Below are 21,253 nucleotides of genomic sequence, written 5' to 3'. Positions count from 1 at the left end.
ACTAAATACATTTCAGGAAACTAAATGGCATAGTTAATTTTCGTAACATCGGTTTTTATTCATATCATATAATTAAATAAATTCCGCAATAATAATATAATTAAATGCTGCATATAGCGTTGTTATAACACGAGCATTAAATTTAACTCAAGCAAACAGTTGAAAACTATGACATAACAATGTAATTTCGAACAACGATCGTCCAAGGTAGTACCTACTTACGTTTAGCAGTAACTGTATTAACTTGTACTAAATACAACCTAATAAATACGCAAACAGGCCCTAGGGCAAGTGTACACGCTGATAATGATAAGTGCCTCATCAGACAAAAATAAATGATTACTTTCAAAACGAAGTTATTTAGAATACTGGTGTCTTTGAGAAATTAACTTAGCTCAGGAATTCACCGTGTACATATATCACTATTTCACTTAGCTCGATCTGTGTAAAGTTGTTGCTTAGAAATTATATCTACAATGAAAGGGTTTGCCGTACGATGTACGGTGAAGGAAAACTTCGTTAGGAAACGGACTAATACCAAAAAGGCCTAGTTTACCCTCTGGGTTGGAAGGTTAGATGGCCAAGCCCGTGCCTTCGCCAATTCTTGGGATTTGTTGCCAAGTGGACCCCCAGGCTCCCATGAGCCGTGGCAAAATGCCGGGACAACGCGATGAAGATGATGATGAGTCAACCGATTTGATTCTAGAACCATCTCATAATTAATCAATTTGTTTATCTTCTACGACAGCGCTTATAGAGTAATGTATGTCATGCACGTAGATCTAGTACCTAGTTAAAGCAAAAAGATTCTAAAGTGGCATAGAAATCAAATTGGTTGATTGTATTTATCTTTTTATAAAACATTATAATCTTAGTAACATCACTACTCGAACTACGAACAAATTGCTTCGGCAGTAGATAATATATCTTAGGTGCGGCTATAGCTGATTTGAAAAGCATTACAAATTACGGATGAGCCGCGTTGATAACTACACGCCGTATCGTATTTATAATAATCAATTTCATGTTTACGGTTAACTCTGAATTCCCCGCAATAAAGGTAAGTGTGTTAGTTTCTCACTGTATTAAATATGTGTCAAGGAAATGTAATTAATCTGAAACTAAGTTACGCTCATAAAATAAAATAAAAAATTGTCATCGCCTCCCGTTTGATACTTTGTCAGATGATAGTTTAGATGCTATTGTGCATTTAAAAAAATCGTTAGCCGGTTGTATCGTGGTAGAAAGACCGTCGCCTAGCCCGTGTGGTCTATATAAATTTTTGCTGAGTGGCTAAAGATGCGTGTGGTGTGGCGTTTTACATACCTATAAAATAGGAAATAACTTTTTCCCCGAACTAATATTTAAAATTTATTGCACAATACGTAATTCTACAAATCGCCGACTTGATATCTAAAAAGGCATTCGCTACCAATAAACCATTGCGGTAAACAGAAACATTAATTGCTTATAGCATGAGTAATATGCTAATATATTGCAAAAATATTACATAATTGACTTTTTAACTTGCGAAGCAAATCACGGGAAGTAATAAAAACGATTAAAATGACAATATCTACCTAGGCATTAATTCAATTTGAATCAAGAATATATCACACTCGCAAGCAGAAAATAAATTTATTAATCTATGTATGCAAAAAGGTTACTATAACTATTATAAGCTAACGGTACATATAAGTACGTGATAGAAATTTGTATTTAAAACAAGTTGCATGTAGAGGATAAGTATTACCTATTAGTACAAAAATAAAAAAAATAAAGCAACGTATACCGTATACCTAAACAGTCCGACGAGTTAAACATTATCTGTATACTTACCAATCTTACCATACTCACGATGATTGCCTTCTGAAAAAAAAGTATCAACACAATCCAATATGCAAAACGAATCTCGAATATCGACAACAATCAAAGTTCAATCAGAAGTGATCGCGGAAAATCAATCGGCGATTCTCACGGCCGTACATCATGATGTTCGTGTATTGGAGGCATTATCATTATAATCGACGAATTTCGAACGCAGTGAATACGGAATGAATTCGCGTAAAATTTATATGTAAACTATGATAATATGCAATCTTTGTAGGGTTTTTATGCACATTGAAGACGCATGGGGTTTGTGTTGCAGAGTCTCACGGACGAGTACGCTGAGACAGAGGCCGCGTGGCTTCCGGCCCTAACGAAAGGTGTAAGAATAACAAATAATAAAAATGTTAATGTTCCACTCAATAAATCACAAGCACTCATTTGAATACCTATGGCAGGATTAACGAATTGAGAGTTCGCAACGGCGCATATTTTCGATCCCCACATTTCGACTTCGGGTATGTTTTGCATAATACATATTATGTTTTAGTCTCGACTTATTATTTTTTAAACTATTTATGACAGGTACTATTCATTAACGACGATATCATATCCTTTGGTTTTCCAGATATTATATGTGTGAAATGAGCTTATTAAAATATTTTTCGGGTGTATTATTATTAAATCGTTGTGAAATAAATACCTGCACTAAATAGACGTACCATGCCCACCAATCTCATTGTCATATGTATTTCATGTAACTGGTCTAACTCTTAGAAGCAGTCAAATGGTTGCTTTTTATTCATATTATTCGTGAAAATACGCGCAATTCAAACTCAAAATGTCAGTGCATTCAAAGAAATCCTATAGAAATGCGACCCCGATCCAAATTATGCTCGCTCTTTGAAAGAGGTTGTTAACAGCATCCCTTGAATAGCAGCCCAAAATGAGCAAACGCCGTGTCACATTTTAACACAAGGAGTGCATAATGTTAACTTGACCCCACAAACCGTTTATATCTACTTTTATGAAGGTTTATTATATTCCATAAACACAGTGACGCAGTTATAAAAGAAACAAGTTTGAACCTATGAAAATGGTAATAGGCCGAATAAGATTATCGCGCACCTCGGAAGACTGAGCACAGCCACTGTCGGATATTTCGTAGCTTTACAATATTTGAGCACGGGTTTATTTTATATATTCGGAGTTAATCTTACTCAGAACGCCCTAGCCCCAAACTACGCAAAGCGTTAGATACATGTGCGCGACGCGACGTTATACATACCTACTTAAATATATTTTATTTTAAACAAGTTAAACAGCAAAACAGTAAAAATACCAAACAGCTGCTAACTTATACAGAAAATTAAAAGAAAAAGAAAACAATTTACAATTGATCACAAATTACAATATTAACATTTAAAAACAAATAATTCGTAAGTAAGTATAGGTACATTTTAAACTGTAGAAGGGCGTGCATCCATCTTCTCTCAAAACCTCAAACATTCATCACGGATAACCAACTGTCTGCCTGCAAACAAATCACACTGAGAGGCTGTTGCAAGGAGCGCATTAAAAAGGAGCAAAGAACGAACCAGAGGGGAATTCCTACATTTCCTACGTGATACAGTACGCGAAGCCGGGACTGCCAGGAGACAAAAATAGATACGTATATACATCCATAACTCACTAAAAATATTCGTGACAAACAAATAAATAAATGCCCTTACCGGGATTCTAACCCGGGACCTCCAGCTTCGTATGTCCAGCTACCACCAGCTACAAATAAATTACAAAAACCTTTATAAAAAGTGGAGGGTGGAAAAGTGCATGGCGCAACATTACGATGGAGTGGGCCTCCTACATAACACCTCACACGTCGAGGGGCCGGGCGACTGCGACAAGTCGCCCTCAATTCTGGCGCGCGGATGGAATGTGACGGCGGCCAGATTCGACTCGTCATTCTCGTCACCGTTTACAGGAGTGCATAAATACAAATAATGACAATAGACGGATGTGGCTGGAAGCGGCTCACATTGACAAGGACGCCCAGGACTTGTCTGGTGCATTGTCGGTGCGCGGCCCACGCGACGAGCTACGATGAGCGCGCTATTGCTCATTCATACATTCAAAATTATAACGAATGCTCGCTCACCCGCGCCCGCTGCCCGCTCCCCGGGCTGTCTCTTTATGCGTTTGTATGCAAATTCACCTCTAGTTGAGCGCCAGGTTCATCGTCAGGTTCGGCTTGCAGTGTTTGTTGTCTAAATCGCTCGTATTATTTGAATTGAATGCTCAATATACTTAGACACGAACTAGTTCCATCTTTATAAATATCCTCGAGATCAGCCGTAGGCGTGAGCAATGTTTCGTAAACGCGTTGCGTTTTGCGCGGGCGCAGCTAGCGCTAGCCTCCGTTATAGCCAGGACTCGGATATTATAGCTGTTAAGTGGAAACGGGCGGCTATAACCATTAATATAAGTTGGACGCTGTCGAATGCTAACTCTAAGATTAGCATAGAAACGCGCGGCGGGATGTCTCGGGGAGGGGCGCGCCCTTTGAACCTGTCGCTGTTCACACTCACCAGCACCACTAACGGGAAAACATTTTCTCCTCTCTCCGGATCACTTTATTACAATACATTAATATTGGAATTACCCATAGACATATATATAAATTAAGTTAATGGCCATGTAATAAAATATACCTAATAAAAATAATGTTCAGTGGGATTTCCTACATGTTAAATTGCGAAGGTTCGACGAAGCCACTGTCGGCGCGTTAATTAATCCTGTAGCGACACTTCGTTAATTATAAAATTACCATTTTTGATATGACCCTAAAACTCGGAATTCATTATCTCCTATAAACCAATAAATATTGTAATGGATCAGTTATGAATGTTATAATGGAAGTCAGGATAAACAATATACATACCTGTTGGGCGTTTATTGGTAGGTATTTTTTGTAAGCAGTTTTAAATATAATGAAATTGTAACACAAAATGATTCATAAGGATCCCTGGTAGTGCGATGCTCGGTAATGCCGCGGCAAAAACTCAGGAGCTGGAACCGTGTGACCCATTTAGGAGAGAACCGGTTCTCTCTTGACGATCCGACTGTATTGTTAATGGCAAAGCAGTTAATACCATTCAATTCCCTTGGAAACACCCAACCCCCTTATAAGATAATGCATAAAAAGATAGGAACATCGTTATGTCCCTGGCCGGCCATTACGTAGCGAAATATCAAATCGGGGCTGACCATTCTTATTGACCATTCTTTATCATGCGAACATTCCCATTGAAACGGTCAAGAATTTGAATTAACAGTCGTTACGCTTGCGGATTATTATTAACAACATTACTAACAGACATGCTGATTTATTTTTATTATTATACCTTTTCGCTATTTTCGGTTAATTAGGATTAGGGAAATGTTTATCGGCTTATTATTAATCACCGTTACGGCTCTGTGTAACTAAAATCTTTTTAATAGCTTAGACAAATGGCGAAATCGTTTTCAATTAAAGTTTTTGATAATGTATTAGTTCCGTGAGAAAAGTAGCAATAAACCTACATTTAGCGGAATGATATATTCAAATAGCATTGATATTACGATGCGGGCATCCGCTGCAAGCGCCTCCTCCTCGGCGCGGTCTCCGTCGCGCGATAGATTCTAATCTATTCGTCAAGCAACGGATAAACTGTCGCCGCGGGAGATACCGCGCGCGATACCACTACCAAGTGTTCATTCACTTCATTATCTCACTGGTTTTCTTCATCATTAAGCTTCTTTACATTTCCCAACAGCTAGTTTATTGAATATTACATGACCGACATCTACTTTGCCGGTAGTTATTATTTTTAATTTAAACATTACGCAATTACTTGTATGAATTACTTTCGACTAAGTAGGTACATTATACTAGATATTGATTCTTACATTATTGGATATTTATTACTCTTAACAAAGTCGTCATTAGATATATCGGAGCATAGAAATGATCAAACATTTCTGTACATTCTATATTTCTGATGGTGACTATAATAATAGTTGAACCTCTACTAATCACACAGTTTATGCTTTATTTATTCTTGAGCATACCAAAAGTTTATCATCTTTGTGATTCATAGGAGATTTTTCAATCCGTGCGTCTCTGAGTTGGTGCTTAGGATAGGGTTGCCCATGCGCACCCCTTGCATCGCATTGTCGCGATCTCGTCATGTGTGAAAGGGTGTTAAGTAAACATTGCAAATAATTATAATGGCAATTGCATCCGCGCGTATTTCGATTTGCTTTGATAAGAAAATAGTTATTTGCATGTAAAATGTAGCAGTCGGATGCTAGAGGTGTTCATTCTTATCCTTTTATTACCGGCACTGTTATGGTAATCATTTGCAACATGACACTGATATCTGATCTAAACTTTGGGATTCGTGTTCGTAACGGATTCCTTTCAATTCCTTATCAAAATTAAAGTTATCTTGGCTAGCAGGTAAGTTTTGGAATGAATACAATTATTTCCTTGGCAACGGTAAGTTTTACATATTGATCTTTTATAATACTTACCTATGTATAACCTACTTACCAATATACATTTTAGAAATATACTTGTAAATTTATTTATCACAGCCGGTATATAATGATGTTCGAAATTTAGGTACGTAGGTAAATAATACCTGTTTATTATATGTCAAGTTTTTGGGTAACTATTTAATTGTAATAAGTTCTCAATTTTTTTAAAATGTTTATTGTCCTAGAACTAAATTACATATTTATTAACTTAGTACTAATCTTATATTTTAAGTAAGTAGGCACTAATAAAGAATTTAGCACCCAACACAGCTAATCTTAGCTTGATATGATTTACAAGTAAACCTGTTCCAGTGTTCCTGATAAACGCTTACTAGAGTTCATTAATGATACATATGCCAATTTCTAGACGAGTTTTTGTTTGTATAATTTAATAGCATCACCGTTTATAAACAGGCTAGGTACAAGCTACTTGTTTTTTATGTGAATGGAAAGTGGTTATCGAGTGGAATGGAATCAAGTAACAAGTTATGATGTTAGGATTCCTAAATAACCGCGTATGTTAGAGGGGACATGAGCATTCGGCGGATGTGTTGATTATTGAATAAAATACTCTTATTTATAAAGAGGAGAAATAATCGACAAAAACTAATATTTATTTAATTACACAAACGGGTCTACCGCGATATAATTTCATTGTTTTTACCTTTAATTCCGACGTTTGTGTAATTAAATATGTGTACAAAACGCGAGAGTATAAAGTGTTATAAAAACTAATATTTGGCAGGCGTAGCTCACTTCGCGATTTCGACGCCTCGCTACAAGTGCTATCTGAAATGGTACCCAGTGAAGGTTTAGCTGACATATTCACAAATTGAGAGTAACTTTTTAATCAGAATAATCCGCTCAAATTACCTTAGTAAGAAACGGATTCAATTTACAATGACTGGTTTTGTAAAGTAAGTCGGGAAATAAAAATGGTTGATATTTTTAATTGGTTGGCGATTGGTATGAACCGTCTAAGTTTAAAAAAAAATCTTAGCTGCATCTACTAGTAAAGACCGGGGTTGTAGGGATGAACATAATATGAATTTCAGTGCAAGTCGCCTCATTGCAGTGTTGCTCGAATTATTCTTCTAACTTAAGCACATACTGCTAGACACACGCCTCGATACAATGGATGACGTCTCGCGAGCTTGGGTCGCGATACTCGCGATCAGCAAGCTTGGCCGCGAGCGAAGTTGGCGGTCGTGTCTCGAGGCGCCGCGACTCAGCTGTCAGCGGAGCGCGCTTTGTGTAACGTTTTTGCAAGGCGCCAACAATGAACGACAAGCAAACATCGCTTTATGTTTCACTCGCATGAATAACGATATCTATGCCACTTCATTCCGTAGCTCGTCATTGTCGTAAAATCTGTTTGAATATCTTTTACGTAAGTAACTACGTAAATACGGAGATACGTCGGTATCTCGTACGATCGACGGTGCACTCGACATCCTGACTTACCTGACCGTCGTTGGCGCTGCCGAATTAATCCGCGAAACAAATTAGCGCCGCATCTCTCTTGTGTAGAAACACTGTCGACGTTTCCCGAAACATTTCACATACGCGGTTTATCTTATCGGATGAGCGATTTCACACTCGTCGTGTTTCTCTTACAAATCGCTTTCATAAATCGTTAAGTATGAGCAAAGCGAGAATTGCAATCGGACACGGGCGGCGGCGAGCGAGCTTGCGGGAGGTCGCGCGTCCCGACCAATTCGGACGCATGAAATAGTGCGGCGCGAGACTCTTATCTAAAATAAACATCTGAACGCCAATGAAACTTGTCTTCAATTATCATAAATCGGCGCGCACTGACATCGCAGTGCCGACGAAAACCGCGCCTGCGCTCGGCGTGCGGAGGTGGCCGCAACGCCAACAAATCAAACAAATGTTCGACCGTTTCTCGTGTGGTACTAAGTACTTCGTAGCGCGAATGTTTTCATTAAAAAAAGACACAAATATTCATATTACAAATTATTTCACTGGAATATTTTACTAAGTAGGTTTGCCTGCAATATCTTGACGGAGCTACGAATTTCCAAGGAACAGCATTCCTCTCTTAAAATGGGAAATGTACCTATGTGATGTGTAATACGTGTACATATTAGTAGCTACATCTGCACATGTAGGTATATCAGTAATATTCAGAATATGGACATGTTTAAAAAAAACTATATCATCATCATCTTCCTCGCGTTGTCCCGGCATTTTGCCACGGCTCAACTAAAAAAACTATATAAAGTTAAGATTTTTTTATTTTTATTTATATAAAGTATTTAATATACCTTAATCCATCCTAACACTAAGCAAACTAAAAATAGGTACCTACCATTGTACACTTCTTTCTGGAAGTGTATTTATTAAATATTTATTAGGTACTAAGGGACAATTTCACACAGGTCGAGTTAATCACAAACCAAGCAAGGCACAAGCCTTCAAGCAAAAAAGCGTTTTTTGAAACTCAAAGACTGATCCTGGCTTGACAATGATATGATAATTATCTCTCTCCAAATTCATTAACCTTTTGGACGCCAAAGACGATATATATACGCACCGCAGGTCCAACGCCAAAGACGTATTAATCGGTCATAGACCACAGAGCAACATAGACCTAGGTGCATATGCATAAAATTCAATTTCAGTTTTGACACTTCGGTGACGTGGCGTCTGAGAGACAGCTTTTGTGTTTGATACGGCGTCGAAAAGGTTAATCGGGGAAAAAACCCATCATTATGGGCACCAATTACCGAGTAGCAGTGTCATTGGGAAAATGTGCAATTATCTAAATTTAGGCCAAATATTTTTTTAAATGCCTCCCCTACTCAAATGAAATGAAAATCAAGTTCAATTGGAACAGAATTACATAGTTAAAACGCACCACGAAACGTTAATTTTTTCGCGTCGAAAAATTTTTTCTTCTACTTTTTCCTAATCAGAACACGATACCGAATAAGTACCTACCTATGCCCACTATTTTTGTTACACCATGTATTTATAATTAGGTACATACCTACTGTTAATTGAGATTTTTTAAGTTATAACTGGGTAGGGTAGGTCAGAAGTTATGCTTATGATATTACTCTTTCGTTAGTTTGTTCTAAACTAGGTTGTTTAATAGGAAAACTAGAGTTGGTGCGATGTAGCCCACTCTCCCCTACTACTTTTTATTACCTAATGGAAATGTGTTTAATAATATTTATTGAAATGATACTTATTTTGTAATACTCGTATTAAGTATTCTTTTAATTCCGTTGATAATATGAAAGTAATTGTTGAGCCGAAGATGATTGTTTGTAGAATGTGAAGGAATGTAAATTATCAATATGTCAGTTAGCGCAGTTGCAGGATAATGATAGCGCGAATAGTACACTTATCAACTGTAACGACGCTGCGCGCTGCGCTGCGCGAGGTCGCGGCGCGAGTAGCGCGCGCGCAGCGTCGGCGGCGCCAATCACCGCTATCTCCCCTCCGCAGGGCCGGATCGGCGCTGAAGGCGGCCAATGGCGCGCACGGGGCGGAGCTGGGCGAGCTCTCCGGGCTGCTACACGCGGGGCTCGTGAAGCGCGAGCCCGAGGACCTGAGCCGCAAGGTGGCCGACGAGCCCGAGCCGCACGCGCACGCGCTCAAGCCGCCGCGACACAAGGTGCGTCACACGTCCGCACGCCGCCGTCGCGCGCGCACGCACTCACACACTCCTTACCGGTCACTCATGTATTATTTATCGCGGTCTCCGTACAATGCGCCGGGCTTCGTGCTCGCGACGCACTAGCCGCGCCCGCCCGCGCCCTAACCCGCTTTACCCTGATGCACCCTTTCCCCAGGACCTGTATACTCATCCGGGATTATTCATGTGAACGTGTCACCGACCATAAACCTTAGTGTACGTGAAGCTGTGAACTGTGCTTCGACGCGGCATGTACGCGTCGACGTTGCGGAGCGGACAGTTGTCGTGGGAGAACGCGTGTAACAGACGCGTGTGTCCGCAGGTGGCGGTGGGCGAGGCGAGCGAGGCGGCGTCGCCGTCGCCGGTGCCGTCGCGCGCCTCCTCGGCCGGCTCGCTGCTGCCCGACGCCGCCATGTACGCGGCGCAGATGTTCGCGCCGCCCGGCACCCCGAGCCCGACGCCCTATGGCGATCAGTACTCGCGGCAGCCCTCCGGTGCCGCCTTCGCCGTCGAGCCCTACTACAGAGAGTACTTTGTGGGTGAAGGCTACCAGCAGAGGTCCGCGCCGCCCTACGGGGATGCAGAAGCGGCGCCGGGGTCGGCCTTCGGCGAACGGTACGCGGCGCCGCGCTACCACAGCAAGAGCGTGATCGCGGCGGCCGGGCTCACCGTGGACCTGCCCTCGCCGGACAGTGGAATTGGCGCTGATGCTGTCACCCCCAGGGATCACACCGCCGTTCAGCAGGTCGGTGCACACCCGGGCGCGGGCGGGCGGGATGCTTACACCACACCACTCACCACTTTATCACACTTATACAACACAACACGTTTATATGTACCTAGTTAGTCATCCTTGATTACGATATCTTATTACAACTCAATATATTTTTTTATCCTTCCTATTTATAACGGATAGTGTATTTTATTTTCAATATATAGGTCCTATTAAATAGTTGACAATATTTTATGTAGGTACACCTTATAACAGAATGTCGGTAGATATGCAGATAAGTTTTCTTTCACTAATTAAGTCATCAAAGCCCACCCGCGCTCAGCTCTAATTACCAATATTTATTCAACGCTGATAACCTTATAAGTGTGTTGCCGAACCATGGCTTTAGTTTATCTTTTTATTTTATATAAATAAGTATCGAAATTTTCTGCTAAAATGGTTTCTAACCAGCAAAAATAATGTATATATGAAATCCAATAAGAATTCAAATCTTTACCCAATCATAACACAGTTCTATTGGGATATAAACAGAGTAGGTACATTTTAAACACTAATGTATGGAACATTGATGTAATTGCTCTTTCAGTCAGACAATGGCTCGCCGCAGCGTAACCTTCGGGGTCAATCATGTGCCTACCTAGAGCGTTTCCGAGCATTAACAATGTTTGCGAAAATTAAAATAACAAATGGACCATACCATAACCCAGTTAGGTGATAAGCTGCTTTGAAGGACGGTTTTCAGGGCGCGGTGCGCACGAAGTAGGCGACTGACAACCTAGCACCACAATGACACCGGATTGAGTTTATTAATTTGCCTCTTGTTGCACCGACTCGAGCTTGCAATTCACTCTGGCACCATATAAATTTCGCTTGATGTTTACTGTCACCTTACTGAACGAAATATGAGCTAATCAAATTGAATGAGAGCAATAGTAAAATGTAAAATATACGGCGGCGCTACTAACACAATTGTAAAGTTTACTAACTGCACGTGGGGCATGGCCTGTTAGTAGAATATGCAATTCTCAGCGCATTAATTGACTGGATTATTGTTTACGTGCGCGGGACCACTCAATCAAGTCATTATTGCATAGAAAACTGATTGTAATGACACCTATACAAGTATGAACTTATGAAGCAGAACCTAGACCTACCTAGGTCTAATTAGTGAGTTTATAATTATTTTGTAGTAATTTTGATTGTTTTGCCTATATATTACGTACCTGTGCCATACGACTAGATAGGGTAGTGAATCGGCATAGCCAATTGCTTTTAATGATCATAACACGAAAATAGAAAGTATATTGTTTTTCTACTTAACAATTTATAACAATTTGCTTTAACATAATGTAAGTATCTAATTTAAATAGGTACCTTATACTTACTTATACCGTAATATACGTACCTAAATTTTTCATTTATAACTAGCACTTCGCGTTTTCTTTATTACTTATATATGTACAATTACGTTAACAGTTTATTTAGGTCATATAATTCATATATTATAGTAAAATACGGTATATTTTTAAATAAACAAATTTATCGAATCCATAGTAAATGTCGCCTACGAGAAACTGATAGGTACATAAATATCTGAACAGCTCGATACAAATAGACAAAAACTAGATGTATAAATGTATTAAAGTAACGTCATACCTGCAAATAACAGATAACTACTTAATGCCGATGACACACTTACAATGAAATTTTAATGAGAAACCATTATCATAAATTAGTTGCCAATTGGACTTTATTCACGGAAGATTTCGACATAAAACATTAGTGTAACAGAGTATCTCTCAAAACACCCGTTCGTGTAATTGGTTATTTATCAAAGCAATATCCGTTCGACGGTGAAAACTCGCGGGACGTTAATTACGCCCCACCTCTACGCTACGCCCTGCCTTTCGAATTAACTTGCGTTAAAATATCCACAAAAATAATACTTTTTTAATTTAATTTTTTTTATTTATGCTATATTAAAATTTTACATTGATTCAAACAAAAAAGTGCCGTGAAACCCTATCGGGTTTGTATCGACACTACATTCGTGGATACATTTTTTCATAAAAAATTGTTGTGATACATAGACTAACACTATGGATGTAAAAGTCTGAAATAAACAATTTTTTTTTGTAGGACATTAAAAACACTTACCGAAGAGCTTTCAGCTATATTTAAATAGGTCTGCATTTTTCTGCTGAAGTTAATACCTAGGTATCTTGTCATAAAATATGAACAATGTAACTAAGTATATTCCTATCTATAATTAATTTGCTGGGTTGTATTTAAGTGAATTTAAGCTATTTAATACATTTTGGACTTTGTTTATACATACTAAACTGTAGAGATGAGGTAATCAACATATTTCCTAATCAAAGAGATTTACATAATTCATTAGGTAAATATTAATTGACAAAAATGATTAATCATCACGAAGAAGAAAAGATACAAGTTAAAAACAAATAAGATTGGCGAATAATCATATCAATATAATTACTTTTTTATAAAAATAGTTGTTTTCGATACAAGTGCGAAAAAGAGGAAACTCGAAATGAGTGGCGATAAATTAAAACACGACCGAAGGGAGTGTTTTAAATCGACACGAGTTGCGAATTACCTATTCGCACGTGTATCGAACAACGTTTTACAGTACATATGACACTTTAAAGTTTCGACATACGCACGAAAAGTGCTATTTTACGCAATAGTGCGGAAAAGTAGCCCCATATGTACTGTAAAAAATCATTTGGAGCTATTCTAAAAACCTCGCGACATAATAATATGTGACCTATCCGTAGCATCCTAATTTTAAGCAAGGGAGAGCGCTACGTTGCTACGAAATTAGGCATTCGTAGGAAAAGACTTCAACGCGTTCCTTGCCAAGTGTCATTACAATTCAGGAATTTGATGATAGGAAACTCCGACACCAAAACACGCCAACGCTAAAAATGGAGCTTTAATCCAAATGCCTCAGAGTTAATTGCACGAACGTGATTTGAAATCGCAATCTTTTTCGCAAATTGCGGTCACTTGGGATATACATTACTTGAAATAACTACAAATATTCAATATTATTGACGACTGGTCTGGCCTAGTGGGTAGTGACCCTGCCTGTTAAGCCGCGGTCCTGGGTTCGAATCCTGGTAAGGGCATTTATTTGTGTGATGAGCACAGATATTTGTTCCTGAGTCTTGGTTGTTTTCTATGTAATTATGTATTTGTATATTATATATATCGTTGTCTGAGTACCCACAACACAAACCTTCTTGAGCTTACTGTGGGACTTAGTCAATTTGTGTAAAAAAGTCCTATAATATTTATTTATTTATTATTCGCCGTATGTACCTACGTAGGTGAATCAACTTGCAAATGTATTAGATGATTTTAAGTGGGCATTACATAGTAGGGTTTGCATAGTGTTTACAATGTATGTATTTAAATTGTCTTTACACAAATAACACAGTATACACAAATACCATAGTGCTGGCATGAGTTATTGTTGTTGCATGTATCTTTTCTTTTCCAGAAAAGTAGGTTTTGCTAGACGTACTAGTTTCATAACCTTTTAACCACGTTGTTTGATATACTAACTTATGATCTAGTGTCTATGTTTTAATTTACTACTTCGATTATCCAGTTCAGGTTTTGACGAAAGGTGAATATTATGTTGTCTGTTTGTGGTGTATTATTATTACCTGTACCTACTAATATATGTGATGGTATATTTTTTTATTATTATGAAGTATTTGAAAAACATATTAATAATTATTACGAAACTCGCGGGTAGTGCTGTGAATGTAGGTAGGTAAATATCGCCAAGAAATCTGTCTGGCCCATAAAATATTCATATAGATAACTTTTAGATTAAAAGTGCTATTAGGAAAATCATACGATATGTAAATATAAAATATAGTACTTAACTCTGGTACAGCAGTAACTGAACAGCGTTCAACAGAATTTAAAAACTATGGCAATCTATCCTACTAAGAAATCTCACTTTTACATAAATTATATATATATATATATATACCTACGTATGTATTAGGTTGATATGTAACTCTATTTCTTCCTTCTTTATATTATGTTAGGTTTTATTTGTTCATAAGACTAATAGACAACCAAGCAAAGGACTTTAAATTGTTGATCGACGTTTACTATCTAAACGTTGTTCTTATTAATAAGTGGGTGAACTATTGCACGATTTTGCTTTATCGTGACAAGGAAATTGAGTTGGATATTTGTCATAACAATGCGAGTTGAATATTCATTTCACCGACCAATAACATTTTTGAATTGAGAATAATAGGGTGTTTAATTGACAAGACAAATCAGCTTCTTTTTTGGGACTGTAATAACGATTATAGTTCGTTTTTTTAGCACTAGAAATAAGGTAAACAATCTTGATGTGTCTTTTAATTGAAAAACACATTTTAAAAATAAGTTACGGTAAATATGTAACAATTATGAATCTAATACGATCTTTTATAGTCTTCTGCTTTCGTAAGTAATAGTTATTGATTTTTAAAAAGTGTTTTTCAATTAAAAGACATGACAAAATCGCTTACCTTCTTTCAAGTTCTTTCTAATGCTAAATGTAATGAAACGAACTATAGCCGCTATGGAATTGGAGAGTGACGTCACGTGCAACTTATTCTTTAAATGAAATAAAAATTGTGTCTAAATGTAACTGCAATCTACGTATTCTTAGTAATCTTCTAGTGATTTATTTTATGCATGGTGTGAAATTATTCAAATAATTTATTTTAAATACAGTCGTCAACAACACCCCCATTTAGAATAACATATTACTTAAAAATCTTAAAATATTAAATGGAATCTTACCTAAGATAGATATCGGCACTACATTATGGATAAGTATTTTTTCCTTATCATGAGTAATTATGACCGGACTAATCCCAATACGGGCCTAGTTTACCCTCTGGGTTGGAAGGTCAGATGGCAGTCGCTTTCGTAAAAACTAGTGCTCACGCCAATTACTGGGATTAGTTGCCAAGCGGACCCCAGACTCCCATGATCCGTGGCAAAATGCCGGGACAACGCGAGGAAGATGATGATCATGAGTAATTATGGCAAAAATAGTTTATGTTTGGATCATCCGAAGTTCTTCATTTGTTTTAATATCGTAATATCGATCTTCATTAAAATCGGCATCGAATTGCGAACTATTAGCAAAGGCTAAAAAAGATATATGGGCTATCTAAAGATGAAAATAAATATATTCAGTGGTGTGAGATATTTTTTTTTTGTGTGCACAGTCGTTCGACTACACAGTGATCTGCCAGCAACCACCGGAGGACGGGCGGGGAACGCCGTCCGCGCACCACTCGCCCGTCCAGCCCCCGCGCACGCGCCCCTGGCACGACTTCGGCAGACAAAATGACGCCGATAAGATACAAATTGCCAAATTGTAAGTAAATCTATGTTTCAGCATAGAGAAATATAGTAAGACAAGAGTGCTCACTCCATACATCAGTTCAGACTATTAATTTCAGTGTCTACATCTAGCATCGAGTAGCGGAACTATCAGTACTGCTACTTGACAATAGATGTAGCACCGACCGGAAAGTCTTATCTCAACAGCATAAGACTTTCCGGTCGGTGCTACATCTATTGTCAAGTAGCAGTACTGATAGTTCCGCTACTCGATACTAGATGCTAATAGTCTTTTTGGTACTAAAACTGATGTATGGAGTGAGCACTCTATGTATTTTTTTCTCTATGGTTTCAGCATGCCCTAGTGGGCCTAGTGGGTGGTGGGTGTCTTAGTGGTCTCGAAGTTACAGGGATATTACACGATGCCGTATAATTTAATTCAGATGGTATCCATGAAATGAGGAGTGAATCGGTCCCACGGTTCCGTTACACCAGGCACGGTGTATCTGTATAACATAGTTTTATAAGGGCTTTAACGGATAATTAAATAATTATAATTTTGCTGTTGGCAGATTTCCAGTAAATTTTATAATTGATGTTGTTATAAGTACGTGTTATCCCAGATTTGACTCCCGGAAAGTCAATCTTTGCACCTATAAGGCCCACTTGCACCATTCTACTAATCCGGGGTTAACCGGTTAAACCTGAAGTTACCATGATTACCGGTACAATTTGACGCTAGCTTAGCTGTTCCGCTCCGCTCAACCCCGGGTTAGTGGGATGGTGCAAGTGCATGTAAACGAAATAAAATTGTCCCAATAATTTACTATATGATATAATCAGCAGCAGTACCAAAATTTCTAAATATGTATCGTAAGTTTTTGCTATACTACTTACTATATAATTCTATTTTGTATTGCTGTACTATGCTAATTCTTATAAATTTATAGAGCGCGTTAATGTACTACCAGATGTATAATTTTAGTAGTTTTCCTTAAGCCTGAATAGTAGAGGGTCAACGTGACACATCATAATCGATATCGCGTCACATTAAGAGCACGTTTGCAATATATTACGATCCACGTAAATCAACATAATTGTGTACCTAATTCCAATGTCAGCATATATTTTAATTTGAATCGTGGTCGTAAAATAATTATTGTCCACTTTTTGCTAAAATTAAAGTATTTAAGCGGAAGTTTTAAAAATACTGTGCCTAATCTATTTGATCTTGAAATTTCCATGCACTGATGAAGGCTTGAAAATTAGTTAAGCAATTCCCCTCAATTTGGAGTCCTTAATTAACGCTCGAACCGAAAACGGAACAATTTACTGAATTGCTGTAAACAGATAGAACAAACATTGGCATAAAACAGTTTGATTAAATCGTTTGTGGGTAAGTAAGTGTGGTGTGTGTGCGCGCAGGCACACCGTCTAATGCCTGAGCGACCTTATTGACCGACCACTTCGCACCTCGCCGCGTGTCTCGGCCAGGCCCTTTCTAGGAAAACATTTTGTACTGCGTGTGTTTACCGCAATGCTATCCTAAACGTAGGAGTCTAATTACCTCAAAATAAAAGAAAAAGTAGTGGCTCAAGTAGAATTTAACGCGATAATATTTAACAACAATCATATTGTGTTTATTGTACATATATACTGAAGCACCATCGACGGGGTTTCAAGATATTTAAAGGTACTAATTATAATAGGTATCAATCGAGTTTCAATCATAATAGTATTTTATGCAACCGTTGTTTAAGAGGGGTCAAAAAAGGCGAGTGGCGTGAGTAACAATTTGAGGCGAAGCCGAAAATTGTTAATAAAGACGCCACGAGTATTTTTTGACTCAGTTAAACAACGTTGCATACAATACTTTTTCTACGACCAAGCACTTACTTTGAAAAAAAATTGTAAATAAATACAAATATTTTTCATTCAACAAAAATAATACTTAACAAGTGCAATCATATCTAAGGACATATATGTAGGTAAACAAACCAAACCCGGCCACCGCGCCCCGCGCCCACGGCCGATTGGTCAGCGACAGCTTCTTGTAACTCAAGACGCCCTGGTACTTGCTCTTAGTTATAGTGCGTAAAGGACTGTCTTATTTCAAACATAGACAGAGATAATCATACTATCTTTGTCTTACACTAGTACTAGCACCCAAAAGAAAAGGATAAAAATAGTTTTATATGTACCTATTTACTGACAAATTGGTTTGACCAACTATAAATTACAATTTTCGATATTTTTTTTTCTCGCTTTTGGCCAACCGCGCCCCGCGCCCCACGGCCGGTTGGTCAGCGACACCTTCTTGTAACTCATGAGGCCCTGGTACTTGCTCTTAGTTAAATTACAATTTTGGATAGTTTTTTCTCGATTTTGGCCACAGTAGCCTATGGAGACTAACAAGCAACGCTAAGCGGTGTTCGTAGTCTATGGATCTTGCTATATTACGGGTGTCACATGCGCGTTTCTGACTTCTGAAGCAATTTTATTGTTTCTACTATAGAACCTAATGAATATTTTGTAAATTGGCAGCAATGCACTTAGTACTCATCTGTCAGAGATGACAAGTAAAATTAGGTTGGCAACAATGTATTTCATACAATATTTTTTAAGTGGTGATTACACGAAGTGTCATAAAAGTACCAAAAAGATACTGCGTGTATGCACAAATACTTTTTTGGGGAATAGACTAAAGACTTGTCTTGACAACTATTATAACATATGGGGTTTAAAGGTGTGTGTACGACCTTTTAAATGACAAATAAAGGTACGGGAGTAGAAAAAATATCTAATTCTCGTATGTTTAAGTAAATATCTTAAATAGGGACACATGACCATTATATAAATTTTACTAACAAGAGACACATAAGTTAAAATAAATATTATAAACAACAAATCTACAACTTTACTGAGGCGTTTGGTAAGATGTTATTGTTTGACTATGGACTGGGTAAAGGCCTGGGCTAAGTGCGCCTGATTTGTATTTGTATTGTATTAAGTTAAACAACCTACCTTCTACAAAAACGCCTCACTATTCGTTTTTTTAGTATTAGAAAGAAGGTATGCGATCTTGACATGTCTTTTAATTGATAACGCTTTTTAAAAATCAGTAACTTGTACTTATGAAAGCAGATGAATATAAATGATCGTATTAGATTCATAATTATTACATATTTGCCGGGACTTATTTTTAAAACATGTTTTTCAATTAAAAGACACATCAAGATTGTTTACCTTTTTTCTAATGCTAAAAAAACGAACTATACTTACTATAAAATGCCGCACCATAACTTTTTTAACCACCTAAGTGATCGACCTATCAATACAAATTCTTACCTATTTATGATAAAAAATATTATAAAGGAAGTAAAATAATATGGACCACTAGTATTTTAATAGCATTAAAGAGTATTTTAATACCACAAAGGCCTCAAAAATATATATGTATTTACGACAGCTGAGGGAATATTTTCATGGTCCTTATTAACAAGCCTATTACGTATTAGTCCATTATTAAAGAATTTCCGATGGTTTGGTATCACAAGCTGGTTTTATAGGTTGTACGGTCGAAGAGTATAATTTATGACCCATTTCGTACCTAGTCACAGTGACAATAAATATGAAAGCCGCTAGAGACCTCATACTATTGTCATTGTCATTGTGGCAAGGTACAAAATGGGTCCTATATTAAAATCTTTGACTGTACTTACTTTTAACTCTTTGCACTAGGTATTATAGGTATCAAAACATTAATAAAATCTACAAAAGTGTAAATAGAGACAGTACATAAAATAAATTCATATTTATAGACCAAGAAAGAAACGAAAACAACAAGGAAATGCTAAAAGTATTTACACTTAAAGTATAACTGTTTGTCGGTGTTGTGTGTATAGGTATTCTCACTTACAATGACCCATCGGGGAGGGATAGTTTTTCTAAAAGGTGCTAAATGCCGTTTCGTGACCATCGACTGTAGGTAGTAGTAGAAGGTGTGTAAATTGATGTTGTCCTTGATGAACGCTAATTGCGTTTGTATGACGGAGATTAAGCTGGTCTCAAAAATTCCGAAGAATTAATGGTGATCGTTGAATTAAATTACTTTTCTATACATTGAGTAAGTACATTTTATCTGAAGCTATAATAAAGAATAAAATATCAGACTGATTATATCAAAAATATTGCCCTCGCCATTAATATTTATGAACATAATATGCAAGAATGCACGGATGCCTGTCCCACAATGCATTACAGCGAATAACTTGCTGCACCTATTTGGTTTGCATTTTATCAAGTCACTCTTAAATTACTCTTAAAAGGCTAAGTAACGCTATAATAGTTCTCTTTTGACGTTTACTGATTTTAGATTAAGACTGAAATGTGCTTATTTGTACCTACTTTTAGGTAGTACTTAATGCAGATCCTTCATTTATTTGACTTTGCTGTTGTTGTCAAGAGAAAGAAAAGCGAGTATGGGTTTTAGAACAAATATATTGACTAAGTATACCAAAGTGATTTGGCTGCGCTTTATTAAATTAAACAGCCAGTAGCACCATTTAGTAGGTACCTACTAACGAGCATTTTACACGCACCATATTAAGTGTCTGTTGAATAATGGAAATAAATTTGTTTTCACGCAACCGAATATGTGGATAACTAACTAGGAAATGTGAGTACTATAATATATGCTTATTATGCTTTATAATTTTTGCTTATAGCTACAGATTCTGTCAGATTAATTATGCAGGTAACTGTTATTTAAGTTAGGATTACGTCTAATTATATATCCAATTGGTAACACATGCCATTGAAACAGGATTTACGATTGAATGTTTAACACAAATCGGCACCCTCGATAGAAATCGTCACAGCGATGGCGCTGCGCGGGCGACGAGGCGGCGGAAGCGCTCGTCGACACGATAAGTGCATTAGCATTATTATCTGGATAATAATTACTTGCTTGCATTTGGCCCAAATAACGCGGTCGCTTCTACCGTCTTAAATTACCTCGATACCGATACGGCGCTCGGTCCCGGCCG

The 21,253-nt window shown here is 37.6% G+C and overlaps 1 protein-coding gene across 3 annotated transcripts in view; it reads left to right on the top strand.

Annotated features, from left to right (window-relative positions):
• LOC134663250 (protein grainyhead) overlaps positions 1–21,253 on the top strand; it is a 148,169-nt gene that overhangs the window by 95,747 nt on the left and 31,169 nt on the right. For 2 of the 3 annotated variants that reach the window (XM_063519652.1, XM_063519653.1), the window contains exons 4-6: positions 9,886–10,054; positions 10,398–10,820; positions 16,088–16,239. In XM_063519652.1, coding sequence (XP_063375722.1) covers positions 9,886–10,054; positions 10,398–10,820; positions 16,088–16,239 — 744 coding nt within the window. The remainder of the gene's footprint in view (positions 1–9,885; positions 10,055–10,397; positions 10,821–16,087; positions 16,240–21,253) is intronic. The other variant, XM_063519654.1, reaches the window with a different exon arrangement.

This window comes from Cydia amplana, chromosome 4 (genome assembly GCF_948474715.1).
Source record: "Cydia amplana chromosome 4, ilCydAmpl1.1, whole genome shotgun sequence".
Taxonomy (NCBI): Eukaryota; Metazoa; Arthropoda; class Insecta; order Lepidoptera; family Tortricidae; genus Cydia; species Cydia amplana.
Note: the sequence above shows the minus strand (reverse complement) of the source record. Positions and strands in the feature narration are given on the sequence as shown.